The 14,335-nt window shown below is 35.2% G+C and overlaps 2 protein-coding genes across 2 annotated transcripts in view; both read right to left on the bottom strand.

The window, feature by feature from the left end:
• Dnaaf4 (dynein axonemal assembly factor 4) overlaps positions 1-14,335 on the bottom strand; it is a 128,812-nt gene that overhangs the window by 88,706 nt on the left and 25,771 nt on the right. The window contains exon 3 of the mRNA XM_047538995.1: positions 7,016-7,101. The gene's annotated coding sequence lies outside the window, so the exon portion shown is untranslated. The remainder of the gene's footprint in view (positions 1-7,015; positions 7,102-14,335) is intronic.
• Pygo1 (pygopus family PHD finger 1) overlaps positions 283-14,335 on the bottom strand; it is a 39,814-nt gene continuing 25,761 nt past the window's right edge. The window contains exons 2-3 of the mRNA XM_047538996.1: positions 7,016-7,101; positions 283-5,813 (exon numbers count right to left, since the gene is read on the bottom strand). Of these exons, the coding sequence (XP_047394952.1) occupies positions 4,689-5,813; positions 7,016-7,101 (1,211 nt within the window). The 3' untranslated portion in view covers positions 283-4,688. The remainder of the gene's footprint in view (positions 5,814-7,015; positions 7,102-14,335) is intronic.

The raw sequence follows: 14,335 nt of genomic DNA, 5'->3' as shown, positions 1-14,335 counted from the left end.
TCTTGGAAGATGTTAGTGTTATCCCTAGTTTCCTCACTTCAGGGATGCCTCCAAACCTCACTCTACCAAGAGTTGGAAAATGCAGTTGTGACTTTTATACTGCTCTTCTGGATAAATGAAAAAAAGAAAGTTACTCAAATTTGAAAATGAGTTCAGAATTAGAGGACAGGAAGTTGTAAAAAGGCCAAACAATCTAAAGGAAATTAGAAATACTCTTAAGACAATACAGGTTAATTTGCTAAAATTAAATTTTAATTTAACTGTTAACTTTTCCTTGATGCCTAAAATATGGTCATACTGATAATATTAAAGATTATTTTGAAGATTTTTTTTTTTTTTGAGGTGCTGGGGATCGAACCCAGGGCCTTGTGCTTGCAAAGCAAGCACTCTACCGACTGAACTACCTCCCCATCCCAAAGATTTGTTTTTTAAAAAAGTCACTTTCTCCATTATCTTCACTCATATCTCAGCAGAAAATGCTTTTCTCTTAAATCTAGCCAACAGATACCACCAAACAATTTCTGATTAGAGGAAGGACAGGAAAATTTGAGAGACAGAGCATCCAGGAGGGGGAAAGACAAGCCTGTTTATGCAGTGCTACACCAGAGAGTTTAAGATGGTAAAAGAGCCACTGGGAAACAACCCACAGGACAGAATTTAACCTTCCTCAGCACATCAGAAAAAAGGAGAGACCTCTGCTTCTTTCTCTTACATGACTGGTTTCCTTAAGAAAACAGAGAGCCTGGTATGATAACAGCAGTTAACTACATTATGGTTTAAATAAGTCTTTATGAGCTTCCCTAGGAATATAATCATTTTATATAGAGTTCCAAGCCACTATTTACAAATGAACTTTGGGAGCCTGGATGCTCTTCAACTTCTTTTAATTAAAAAAAAAAAGTCTAAAATAGCACAAATGCTCATGCATATGAAACCTCTGTACATTGCAAAAGAAATCCAAAATACTTTATAACTCCCTTTTAAAAAATCACTGCTTATGTATTTTCTTACTATTAAATACAGTTAGTATGTTGGATAATAAATACTAGCATTCTAATTTGTTCAAGACACAAAAGTTTGAAAGCATGTTATATGAAGACTCTTGGTACTTATTTTATGTGGATGATTAAAGTCAGCAGATTTCATGGTGATCCATACTAGAGTTTTTTCCTGCCACTAAGCAAAATTGAGAGTCTGGATAGAAGGCTACCAAAAAAACTGGATTTATTTATATTGTGCTTATCTATGAAGACTAAGCACTAGTACAAGAAAATCTTCCATTTCATGTTTATAACTTCCTAGCTTGGGTAATAAGAATCATAATATTAGTATTCTAAAGCATTTTACTCAAAAGGAAATCACTGATCACAAATCTAATTCTAAGCACTCTATCTGAAGAACAATTAATTTTCTATTATAGACTAAGCTGTTTCAGTATTAGTGTGTCCAGTAATATCTAGAAGCATGTGGACCAGGAATCATTAATGAGTAAAACAAGTCCTAAGAAAGGAACTGATGCTTGACAACTTTTCATCAGTAACCTGACCTTAGTGAGGGAGCCTAGATGCTAAATATTTTTAGCCAGTTTAAACTTCAGCAACACTTGAGAATGTAGGAGAAACTCTAATTTCCTACTTGGTTGTATGTCCTTGTATATATACATGTGCATGTGAGATGAGGTGAAGGAAAGGGATAATACCCCAAAAGGTACAATTCCACCACCTGTATCTATCACTGCATATTTTTAAAGTTGAGAACGGCTCATCACTTTTCCTAAGAAAACTATCAATTTGTTTAAGTCTTCTTTGTCATAAGTTGGACAAATTTTCGGGTCATTCTCAGAATTCATCATTTTTCCTACCCCTCAGTATCTAGCATCTATATGATTTTTGACTTAAGAGTTTTGTAGAGACAAATGTAGAATTAGTAAGAAAATTAATTCAAACACATGAAAATGTTTGTCAGCAATGACTACAGTTTGGCTGATTTGTGCCAGAATCTGTCATGGGTTTTTCCTTTAGAACCATTAGATTCTTACTTAAGTAAGGTATTTTGAAAACCTAAATACTTGAATAAAAATTGGTTTGTTTAGACGATTTTTAAAAAACCACTTGGAGATAGAAAGTGAAAGAAACACCTCATAAATATCTTTAGATTAGCTTGGCAGAGGTTATTTCATTTTCACAAAAATAGGTAACTACGTAAACTGTAAGCAATGAAGGTTTTAAGAAACTGCATACAATTTTAGCAATGAGCATAAATCAAGTACCCTACCACATCAAGTGTTAACTCCTGAGGGCATTGGAAGTTTCCACTAACAATATCTAACTAGTTCTATTCAGTCAAAAAAGTCATGATCTGATGCTAAAGAGTAGTGATATAGCATGCACTGTATCATTTCTTAAAAATTGTTACTCAAGAATATTTCAGAAAAAACAAAACTAGGTCCTTCAACATTTAGAAAATTATATATCTCTAACAAAACTACAAAGTCAGCAAAATGGGATCTTCAAGTATGTACTGAACATAATCAAATGCCAAAGTCAGCCCAAAACAATGCATTTTGACCTGCTTCAACTGGTAAAGTTTTCACAAAAAAGAACACATAGTATTAGATTTTATATCATTTCATTTCCTAAAATTGTGAAGATATACATAATACAACTATTGAAAATATTTTGTACTCACCTCTAACTAGTTGAGGGTAAAAGGAACAAGCCATCTATTACCTTGTACCATATGAAATTGCTGTTTTGTAGGTCAAAATTAGAACACTATTTTTAAAGTAAGTTTTTCTCCATCAAAATATGTATCAGAAGCATTAGCAGTTTTCTCCATTTTTATATAATTCATCCTTTTCTTAGAATATATAAATTGTTCAAATACTCCAGTTACTGATTCTCAGTTGGGGAATATGTTGTTTCTTAGAAAAAGCCCCAAATGATCAAAAAGATGGTAGTTCATTAAAGGTCCAGGGACTAGGGCTGGGGATATAGCTCAGTTGGTAGCATGCTTGCCTCGTAAGCACAAGGCCCTGGGTTCAATCCCCAGCACCACACACACACAAAAAAAGTCCAGGGACTATGATTGATATGACAAAATTTCACAGCCCAAATCAATTGACTTTGCTTTAGTGACTTGCGACATGTAAAGTACTGTCATGTAAAAATGAGGGTTCATGTTTGTTAACCAAGGATGTTGGTTAACAAACAAAATTTTCATAAAGAATTCAGATTTCTTGACAACATGCTACTGCTATCACTGTTTCCCCAGGTTCAAAATGTAGTAATTATCTCCTTCACAGATCACCATCGTCTTCCAAACTTTTTTGATTGCAATGATAATTGTGGTGCATTATTATATAGGGAGTTTCATCAATATTCAATCATTGTATAAATTATTATCAATTGTCATACTATATTGTCTAATTTATTTGGGTTGTTTTTTTGTTTTCTGGTTTTTTTTTTGGTCACCAGTTATGATCTGCTCTCAACATGTTTTGCTTTTTTTTTTTTTTCTTTGTTTTGAATCTTAGTGAGCATACCTGTTCTTTCTCTCTCTCTCTAGAGTATACTCTCAGATCCATTTTTACACATTTCCCAGTCACAGCAAAAACTCCTTAGCCTACAGCAAGGCCTCAAATTACTGGTTGTTTACAAGTTAGCTTTCACCTAGGTTCTTAATTGGTCTTTGTTTAAATGGATTTTGATCTTCCCTGAGGTACGTTTTGGAAATTCAGATCCCCATAACAAGATTTTTCAAATCACCATTGAGTAGTTATTTCTTTTGCCAGCAGAGTCCACTAAAGTCAAAACTGGTGTTTATACCTTCCTATTTGCACTATGTCCCAGTTTAAAGTCATATAAAAGAAAGTGTTCACAATTCTTCAGAGGACACTATTATTTATTTCTCTGGACAACAATAACAAAACAACTCAATATTCAAAGAAAAATAAGACCAAAATACTATCGTAATTCTAAATAGTACAACTGGAAACACACTTTAAGTCAACTTTATTAAGTGCAGTCAATTTTCAATTGATCTAATATTAGCAATTTCATGTGATACAATCCACAAGTTAATAAGCAAATGCTGAGAATCTATATGCTAAAATCTCTCTGTGTCATATCTGTACAGATATACTGGAAAGTCTAATTTTAAAGTATGAAATTCACTAATTTCAAAGACCCTAGAGGAGGAGGAATCTGGTGTCATACTCTTCTTATTTAAAAAAAAATCCATTAAAATGTATGCTTTCCCCCATGTTATACCTACACATATTATGTTTGGGAACATTTTAAATGGATCCTCCAAAAACTTTTTAACTAAATGTTTAACAGCCAAAGTCAGCACTGAAATACACATTTTCAATGCTTCTAACTTTTAAAAGTTAAAACTTGCCTACATTTGTTATATTATTTTGAAGCTTCAAGAGGCTTTTATGTTTATGATAAATAACTACTAACATTTGTTTCTAAAGAACCCCACATACATTATTCTCATTTAAGAGAGAAAACAATGACAATACAAAGTTATACTAGTAATGAAGTGAAATATTAATAAAAACTAAAAGGTAAATAATGTTTTTTGTGTGCATTTAAAAAAAATAATGTAAAACATTAAAATCCTGTGTCACCGAACCTCTGTAATACACAGAGGAAAAACTCCACTTTAGTTAATGCCTGTGATTAAGCATCACTGCCCACTGCAGGTGGACCAAAAGTCTCTCTAGTGCGCATTAACTGGACATCTTTATCAGCCATACAGGTATCACAGCCCCATACTGCTGATGCTTCTGCTGTTAGGAGGCCATAAGCTGTTTCAGTCATTCCAGTACAGATCCGATGAAACCATTTCTGACAAGAGGCCTCACACAAGATGGCATCCTGATCATCATTCACTTCATTTGTACAAATTCCACAAGGATACACTGGGTCGGAAGACGAATGGCCATGACGGCTTGGGTGGAGAGAGGATTTATTGCTTTTTTCAGCGGTGCAGGCATCTGTTGCACCTCTAGGTTGTCGTGGCTTGTTCTGTGTCCCATTTGCATGGCTGTTGTTTGTAGCTTCAGTGCTACTTGAACGACTGTTCTCTTGATTTACTGCACTGTTTCGATTAACATTTTTTAATTCAATATTGCTCTGATTCACTGTATCCTCCATATTTAAGTGAGGTGGATGAGCAGATGAATTTTGATTAGTGTTTTTGGTTGCTCCTTGACTAAAGTCTTGTTTTGGAGGTGGTGCTTTTGCTTGACCAAAAGTGTTTGGAGGTGGAATAAAAGAATGATTAGATTCTAATGGAGAAGTAAAACTTGAATTATTTCCAGGGACAAAATTAGATGCCAAATCAGGATTAGATACTTGGCTGGTATTCTGTGGAGGAATCTGACTGAAGTTTTCAGCAGGATTTTGTCTAAAATGTTGATTAGGCATGTTAATATTCTGGTTTAGTACATTATTATAAGATGGATTTCCAAAACTTGAATTATCATGTGGCCCAAAGTTAAAAGCATGAGGTCGATTAAAACCCATGCCCAAAGGATTCTGAGGAAATGGGTGTGGCTGATTCCTGAGTGAGTAAGGACCACAATATGGCGAAGACATTCTTGGGGGAACGTGAGGTGGCATTCTGAATGTGCTATAGCCTCCAAAGCCAGGATAACCAGGGCCAATATATGGATTTGATGAAGGTAGTGGTTTATAGGATATAGTATTATAGTTGTCATCAAATGGATTAGCAGCCACTAGATGGTCAGAGTTTGGATTTGGTGGTGGAGCATACTCAGATAATGGAGGAAAAGAAGGTCCCTGAAAAGAAAATGTAAAGTAAAATACATGTTCTTAACTAAAGAAGTCATTACAATGGTCCTGTTATCTTAACATCTATGAATTTAGTTTTGGTCAACTATCTCTTACCCTGTTATAAAAATTTAATTTCTTCACTTGACCTTTCCATTATAATTACTGTTAATATTTAATTATACTTAATGATAAAAATATGCATGTTTCATTCAGGAAAGGAAATAAGGTATGCTCTTCTTAGCACAAATCCATTGTTATTTCAAATCCCTCATGTATTTTACCTTCAAAAGAAGTTTCATTATCATAATTTTCGTTTACTATGTTTTCCTGTAAACTCTTTCACTTGAAACACTAAAGTATTCTAACCCAAAGTACCATTTAGATTCCCCCCAAAATCATAAAATTAAATAACAATAAACAAGATCTATTTTTTTTCCCTCTTAGTTTAACTTCAGGCAGATACAATTAAAGTAATGCCAAAACACTAAGCTCTAGGCTTCACACTGGAAAAATAAACTGCCAGATTTAATCACATTGCAAAGTTTAACAGATAGTGGCCAAAATGGAAAGGCAAAATTATTTGTACAGATATAATACTTATTTGTAGTCTTTATTATCAAGAATGCTTCAAGGGCTGGGGATATAGCTCATTTGGTAGAGTGCTTGCCTTACAAGTACAAGGCCCTGGATTCAATCCCCAGCACCACAAAAAAAAAAAAAAAGTGCTCCCAACTAGAGAATAAAGCCATAAAAGCCTATATGTATAATCACTGATTACAACTACAAGTTATAACAAAGGATGCCTCCATCATGATTGCTCTGTGATATGCACATAACACTGAATTACTGTAATAACTGAACATAACCTCAGGTTAAATTTGTTCCTACATATTTTTAAATCTTATAATTTGTTTCTACATATTTTTAAATCTTATAATAGAACTGCAGGCACTTATGCCTTTTAAAAATCTTTGAATTAGATTTAAGAATAAGTATTTTAATTTGTCTGCCTATACTTACTTCTTGCACTATTTACAATCAAAGTCAGCCACCGATTGCAGAATAAAAAACAAAACAATCACTGCAGAATTCATTATTGGGTTCTGAATAAAGATAGGAAAAAATACCCATTACCAAATTTGAATTTCCCTTATTAGCCTGATCATACCAACAAGGAAAAACTATTACTAAAGAAAATGTCAATTTACCTGTGTATTCGCCTTGCGTTTTTTCTTGTCTGGGCTTCCTAGTTGCACACCTGGTCCTCCTAACCCATCCAGTCCACTATCACCACCTAAAAAAAAAAAGAAAATCCTAATAATATTTCTACTTACACATGAAATAATTTTATCTCTCATAGCAATACCAATTTTATTTACCTGTTAATATATCTTCTATTTTAATTAGATGATAGCAATATTCAGCCTTTAGTATCTTTGTTCCTTAGAAAGTTTTTTCTATAGTTTCACACAGAGACAATCATCCTTCTCTGCTTCCATATTTGTTATTGGGGTTTATATTTTGTCCTTAGCACCTCATTCTCTGTTTCCTGGCTGTCATGAACTGATCAGCTTTTCCTCTGCCATCCTTCTACCATGATATTCTACCCCACCTCAGGTCCAAAGCAACGGACTGGCTGACCATGGACTGAACCTCTTAAATTGTAAGCCAAAGTAAACTCTTACTTCTCTAAGATAATATACAATAAGTTGTTCTTATCATATATTAGTTACAGCAATGCAATTAAAACATTGGTTTGTTTCCAAAGATAATTGGTATTTAGATCTAGACTTCAAGGCTTGATCAGATTCAGAGTTTTGGTTTTTCCAAGATTGTTTCACAGATAATGGTTTGTTCTTCCATCAAGGGGCACAATATTTCTGGTTGCTTTTCTTTAGCACTTGTTTTAATTTTCTGTTGCATAAATTATCACACATTTGGGTACTTAAAGGGTACTTAAAACAATGTCCATTTGGGGGTAGGGGTGTAGTTCAGTGGTAGAGTATTCTTAGCATGTGAGGCCCTGGATTCAATACCCAAAACAAAGTCCATTTAAACCAAAGTGGAGGGAATACTTCCTAACTCATTCATTCTTTTAGGCCAGTATTACCTTAATACCAAAGACAGTTAAGAAGAGGGTTTTCAAGATGGTGGATTCACTGCTTATCCACAAGTTGGAATCAAAACAACTAGAAAACTACTACTCTTCCAGGTGGGTGACTCGGAAAAAGTTAAAGTTCAATAGTGAACAGAGATTTGGAGAAGTCCATATACTCTGGATAGTGGAAGAGTGGATGAGAAAGAGTGCCCCAACACTGATTATTTTGCAGAGGGTGAAGACAGTGGAGAAAAAAGGGAGACCCTCTCTCTATACACAGGCACATAAATTGGCACAATCAGAAGGGTACTGTGAACCCTGAGCAACAGCTGATCTGAGATCTGCATAGCAGGCTGGGGCTGGAGTAGTTCTGTGCATCTGACAACCACAATGTTGATTTTTATCTTAGGAAGACTAGCTTACTATTTTGGGAAGCAAAAGTTCTAATTTTCCCTATTACTTAGAACCTGCTGCAAACATTACTACACTGTCTCAGTGAGCATTTTTTTTTTTTTGTAGGGCATTTGATTTTTATTAGCATAAGATCTCTGACATTACATTCATAATTGTTGGGGTAGGAAAGAACAAGAAGAACCCTAAAGTCAGGAGGAAAATGAAGAAGAAACAGCCAGAGAAATAAGGGATGAAGAACAATTTGGTGGTTTTATCTTGGAAGGCAAAGTCAGAAAGAATGCTAAACTTTTTTTCTTCAGTATTAAAATTCATTCTTTTTTTTTTTTGTTTTTAGCAAAAGGCTTTTTTTGTTCTTTTAAGTTATACATGACAGTAGAATGTATTTTGACATATCATACATACATGGAGTGTAGCTCTCCATTCTTGCAGTTGTACATGTTGTGGAGTTACACTGGTCATATATTCAGGAATGTTATGTCTGATTCATTCTATCTTTCCCATTCCCATCCCCCATCCCTCGGCCCCCACCCAATCCAATGAACTTTCACTCCTCCCTCCCCATCAACTATTTGTTACTATCTGCATATCAGAAAGAACATTTGGGATGCCAACCAAGAATCTTATACCCAGCAAAGCTTACCTTCAAATTTGACGATGAAATAAAATCTTTCCATGATAAACAAAAGCTAAAAGAATTTACAAAAAGAAAGCCAGCATTACAGAACATTCTCGGCAAAATATTTCATGAGGAAGAAATAAAAAACAAAGAAGCAAATCAGCAAAGGGAGGAATTATCCTAAAGGAACTGTCAAATAAAGGAAGAACCAAGATGTGTCAAAAAATAAATAAATAAATAAATAAATAAATAAATAAAATTTTAAATATGAACCAAATGACCGGGAATACAAATCATATCTCAATAATAACCCTGAATGTTAATGGCCTGAATTCATCAATCAAAACACATAGACTGGCGGATTGGATTAAAAAGAAAGATCCAACAATATGTAGCCTGCAAGAGACTCACCTCATAGAAAGAGATACCCATAGACTAAAGGTGAAAGGATGGGGAAAAACATACCATGCACATGGACTCAGCAAAAAAGCTGGAGTATCCATCCTCATTTCAGATAATGTGGACTTCAAGCCAATGTCAGTCAGAACGGATAAGGAAGGACATTTCATACTGCTTAAGGGAAGCATAAATCAGCAAGATATAACAATCATAAGCATCTATGTCCCAAACAGTGGCTCATCCATGTATGTTAAGCAAATCCTTCTCAATTTTAGAAACCAAATAGGCCATAACACAATAATACTAGGTGATTTTAACATGCCTCTCTCACCACTGGACAGATCTTCCGAACAAAAATTGAACAAAGAAACCATAGATCTCAATAACACAATCAATAATTTAGACTTAACAGACATTTATAGAATATACCATCCAACCAAGAGCGAATACACTTTCTTCTCAGCAGCACATGGATCCTTCTCTAAAATAGACCATATATTATGCCACAAAGCTAATGTCAGCAAATACAAGAAGATAGAGACACTACCTTGTATTCTATCAGATCATAATGGATTAAAGTTAGAAATAAATGAAAGAGTAAAAAACAGAAACTACTCCAACACCTGGAGATTAAACAATATGCTATTATATGATGAATGGATACCAGAAGATATTAGGAAGGAAATTAAAAAATTCTTAGAGGTAAACGAGAACAAAGAAACATCATATCAAAATCTCTGGGACACTATGAAAGCAGTACTTAGAGGAAGATTTATTTCATGGAGCGCATTTAATAAAAGAAGTAAAACTCAACAAATAAACGACCTAACACTACAGCTCAAAGCCCTAGAAAAAGAAGAACAGACCAATACCAAAAGTAGTAGAAGACAGGAAATAGTCAAACTCAGAGCTGAAATCAACGAAATTGAAACAAAAGAAACAATACAAAAAATTGACAAAATAAATACTTGGTTCTTCGAAAAAATAAACAAAATTGATAAACCTTTAGCCACACTAACAAAGAGAAGACGAGAGAAAACCCAAATCACTAAAATTCAGAATGAACAAGGAAATATCACAACAGACACCAGTGAAATACAAAACATAATTAGAAGCTATTTTGAAAATCTATACTCCAACAAAATAGAAAATTTCGAAGACATCAACAGGTTTCTAGAGACATATGAATTGCCTAAACTGAACGAGGAGGACATACACAATTTAAATAGACCAATTTCAAGTAATGAAATAGAAGAAGTCATCAAAAGCCTACCAACAAAGAAAAGTCCAGGACCAGATGGGTTCTCAGCCGAGTTCTACAAAACTTTTAAAGAAGAGCTCATTCCAATACTTCTCAAAGTATTCCATAAAATAGAAGAGGAGGGAACCCTCCCAAACTCATTCTATGAAGCCAATATCACCCTGATACCTAAACCAGACAGAGACACATCGAGGAAAGAAAATTTCAGACCAATATCCTTAATGAACATCGACGCAAAAATTCTCAACAAAATTTTAGCAAATCGCATACAAAAACATATTAAAAAGATAGTGCACCATGATCAAGTGGGTTTTATCCCAGGGATGCAAGGTTGGTTCAACATCAGGAAATCAATAAATGTCATTCACCATATCAATAGACTTAAAGTCAAGAATCACATGATTATTTCGATAGATGCAGAAAAAGCATTTGATAAAATACAGCATCCCTTCATGCTCAAAACACTAGAAAAAATAGGGATAGTAGGAACATTCCTTAACATTGTAAAGGCCATCTACGCTAAGCCCATGGCTAATATTATTCTAAATGGTGAAAAACTGAAAGCATTCCCTCTAAAAACTGGAACAAGGCAGGGATGCCCTCTTTCACCACTTCTTTTCAATATTGTCCTTGAAACTCTAGCCAGAGCAATTAGACAGACCAAAGAAATTAAAGGGATACGAATAGGAAAAGAAGAACTCAAACTATCCCTATTTGCTGATGATATGATTGTATACTTAGAGGAACCAGGAAATTCTACCAGAAAACTGTTAGATCTCATAAGTGAATTCAGTAAAGTAGCGGGATATAAGATCAATGCACATAAATCTAAGGCATTTCTATACATCAGCGATGAATCTTCAGAAAGAGAAATTAGGAAAACTACCCCATTCACAATAGCTTCGAAAAAAATAAAGTACTTGGGAATCAATCTCACAAAAGAGGTGAAAGACCTCTACAATGAGAACTACAGAACACTAAAGAAAGAAATTAAAGAAAACCTTAGAAGATGGAAAGATCTCCCATGTTCTTGGATAGGAAGAATTAATATTGTCAAAATGGCCATACTACCAAAAGTGCTATTCAGATTCAATGCAATTCCAATTAAAATCCCAATGATGTACCTTACAGAAATAGAGCAAGCAATTATGAAATTCATCTGGAAGAATAAAAAACCTAGAATAGCTAAAGCAATCCTTGGCAGAAAGAGTGAAGCAGGGGGTATCGCAATACCAGATCTTCAACTCTACTACAAAGCAATAGTAACAAAAACGGCATGGTATTGGTACCAAAATAGAAAGGTGGATCAATGGTACAGAATAGAGGACATGGACACAAACCCAAATAAATACAATTTTCTCATACTAGACAAAGGGGCCAAAAATATGCAATGGAGAAAAGATAGCCTCTTCAACAAATGGTGCTGGGAGAATTGGAAATCCATATGCAACAGAATGAAACTAAACCCATATCTCTCACCATGCACGAAACTAAACTCAAAATGGATTAAGGATCTCGGAATCAGACCAGAGACCTTGCATCTTATAGAAGAAAAAGTAGGTCCAGAGCTTCAACATGTCGGCTTAGGACCAGACTTCCTCAACAGGACTCCAATAGCACAAGAAATAAAAGCAAGAATCAATAACTGGGATAGATTCAAACTAAAAAGCTTTCTCTCAGCAAAGGAAACTATCAGCAATGCAAAGAAAGAGCCTACAGAGTGGGAGAAAATCTTTGCCAATCATACTTCAGATAGAGCACTAATCTCCAGAATCTATAAAGAACTCAAAAAACTCTACACCAAGAATGCAAGTAATCCAATCGACAAATGGGCTAAGGAAATGAACAGACACTTCACAGAAGATATACAACCAATCAACAAACATATGGAAAAATGTTCAACATCTCTAGTAATAAGAGAAATGCAAATCAAAACCACCCTAAGATTCCATCTCACCCCAATTAGAATGGCAATTATCAAGAATACAAGCAACAACAGGTGTTGGCGAGGATGTGGGGAGAAAGGTACACTCATACATTGCTGGTGGGACTGCAAATTAGTGCAGCCACTCTGGAAAGCAGTATGGAGACTCCTTAGAAAACTTGGAATGGAACCACCATTTGACCCAGCTATCCCACTCCTTGGCCTATACCCAAAGGATTTAAAATCAGCATATTACAGAGATACAGCCACATCAATGTTCATAGCTGCTCAGTTCACAATAGCCAGATTGTGGAACCAACCTAGATGTCCTTCAATTGATGAATGGATAAAGAAACTGTGGTATATATATACAATGGAATATTACTCTGCCATAAAGAATAATAAAATTATGGCATTTGCAGGCAAATGGATGAAACTGGAGAATATCATGCTAAGTGAGGTAAGCCAATCTCAAAAAACCAAAGGAAGAATGATATCGCTAATAAGTGGATGAGGACACATAATGGGGGGTGGGAAGAGTTAGTGTTAGGGTTAGAGTTAGGTTTAGGGAGGGGGGCAAGAATGGAGGAAGGAAAGACTGTATAGAGGGAAAAGAGGGGTGGGAGGGGTGGGGGGAAGGGAAAAAATAATAGAATGAATCAAACATTACCCTATGTAAATTTATGATTACACAAATGGTATGCCTTTACGCCATGTACAAATAGAGAAACAACATGTATCCCATTTGTGTACAATAATAAAAAAAATAAATTAAAAAAAAGAAAAAAAGAAAGAACATTTGGTCTTTGGATTTGGGGGTTTGGCTTATTTCACTTAGCATGATAGCCTCCAGTTCCATCCATTACTGGCAAATGCATACTTTCATTCTTCTTTATGGCTGAGTAATATAGCATTGTGTATATATACCACTCAGTGGGAATTTAACTTGAAACCAAGTCTGGCCTCAGGGGAATACTACTGAAATAAACTCTCCGAAAACTCTGCAATGGCAAACAGATCAGTGACATAGAAAGGAGAACACACTTCCCATTTAAGACTAGCAGCTTGGATGGCCAATTGAGGAAGTTCTGGGGACCAAGATGGTATGCATGATTATGTCAGCAAGGTAGATCTTGGAAGATCAGAGTCATGGGTAGTGAACTACATAGAACCCACCATGCCCCTATGCCCAATGAAGATAGTTACATTTTCTTCCAAATGGGTTTCACAAAGGGTTTTGGGGACCCATATGTGCTGCCTGACCCTTGCAGTATGATAAGCTAATCTCTCTGAAGAAAATGCCTTTCAAGCTAGCTTATACTGGTGAGCAGGACAGCTGAAAACTCTTTCAACTGGTTCAGGTACCAAACCATTCCTGCTGGTTACCTGGAAAGCAAAGCAAAAGTAAGAAGGAAGGGGTGAATAGCCCTCAGCCTTTTCTCTTTCCAAGGGGCACATAGCCTAAGAAGAATCAGAAAAAAGAGTTCTGATTGGAATAGGTAGCAAACATCCATTACTCTTGCCTGCATGATTGATGACCTCCACAAATGTTTTTTGAAATTTTGATACTTGGGATTGAACCCAGAGCCTCATGCATGCTACAGAAGTGCTCTGTCACTGAGCTACATCTCAGTCCCTTTAATTTTCTTCTGAGACAGAATCTCACTAAGTTATCAAGGCTGACCTCAAACTTGTGATCCTCCTGTCTCAGCTTCCCAAGTACTTGAAATTATTGGGAGTACCACCTTGCTAGGCTAACACTTTCATTTTTTCACTGTTTGGTTCATGTGCCTGTGTAAAAATATTTTTCATTTCT

The sequence above is a fragment of the Sciurus carolinensis genome, chromosome 2 (genome assembly GCF_902686445.1).
Source record: "Sciurus carolinensis chromosome 2, mSciCar1.2, whole genome shotgun sequence".
In the NCBI taxonomy this organism is placed as follows: Eukaryota; Metazoa; Chordata; class Mammalia; order Rodentia; family Sciuridae; genus Sciurus; species Sciurus carolinensis.
The sequence above is the reverse complement of the archived record's forward strand: the minus strand, read 5'-3'. Positions and strand labels throughout refer to the sequence as shown.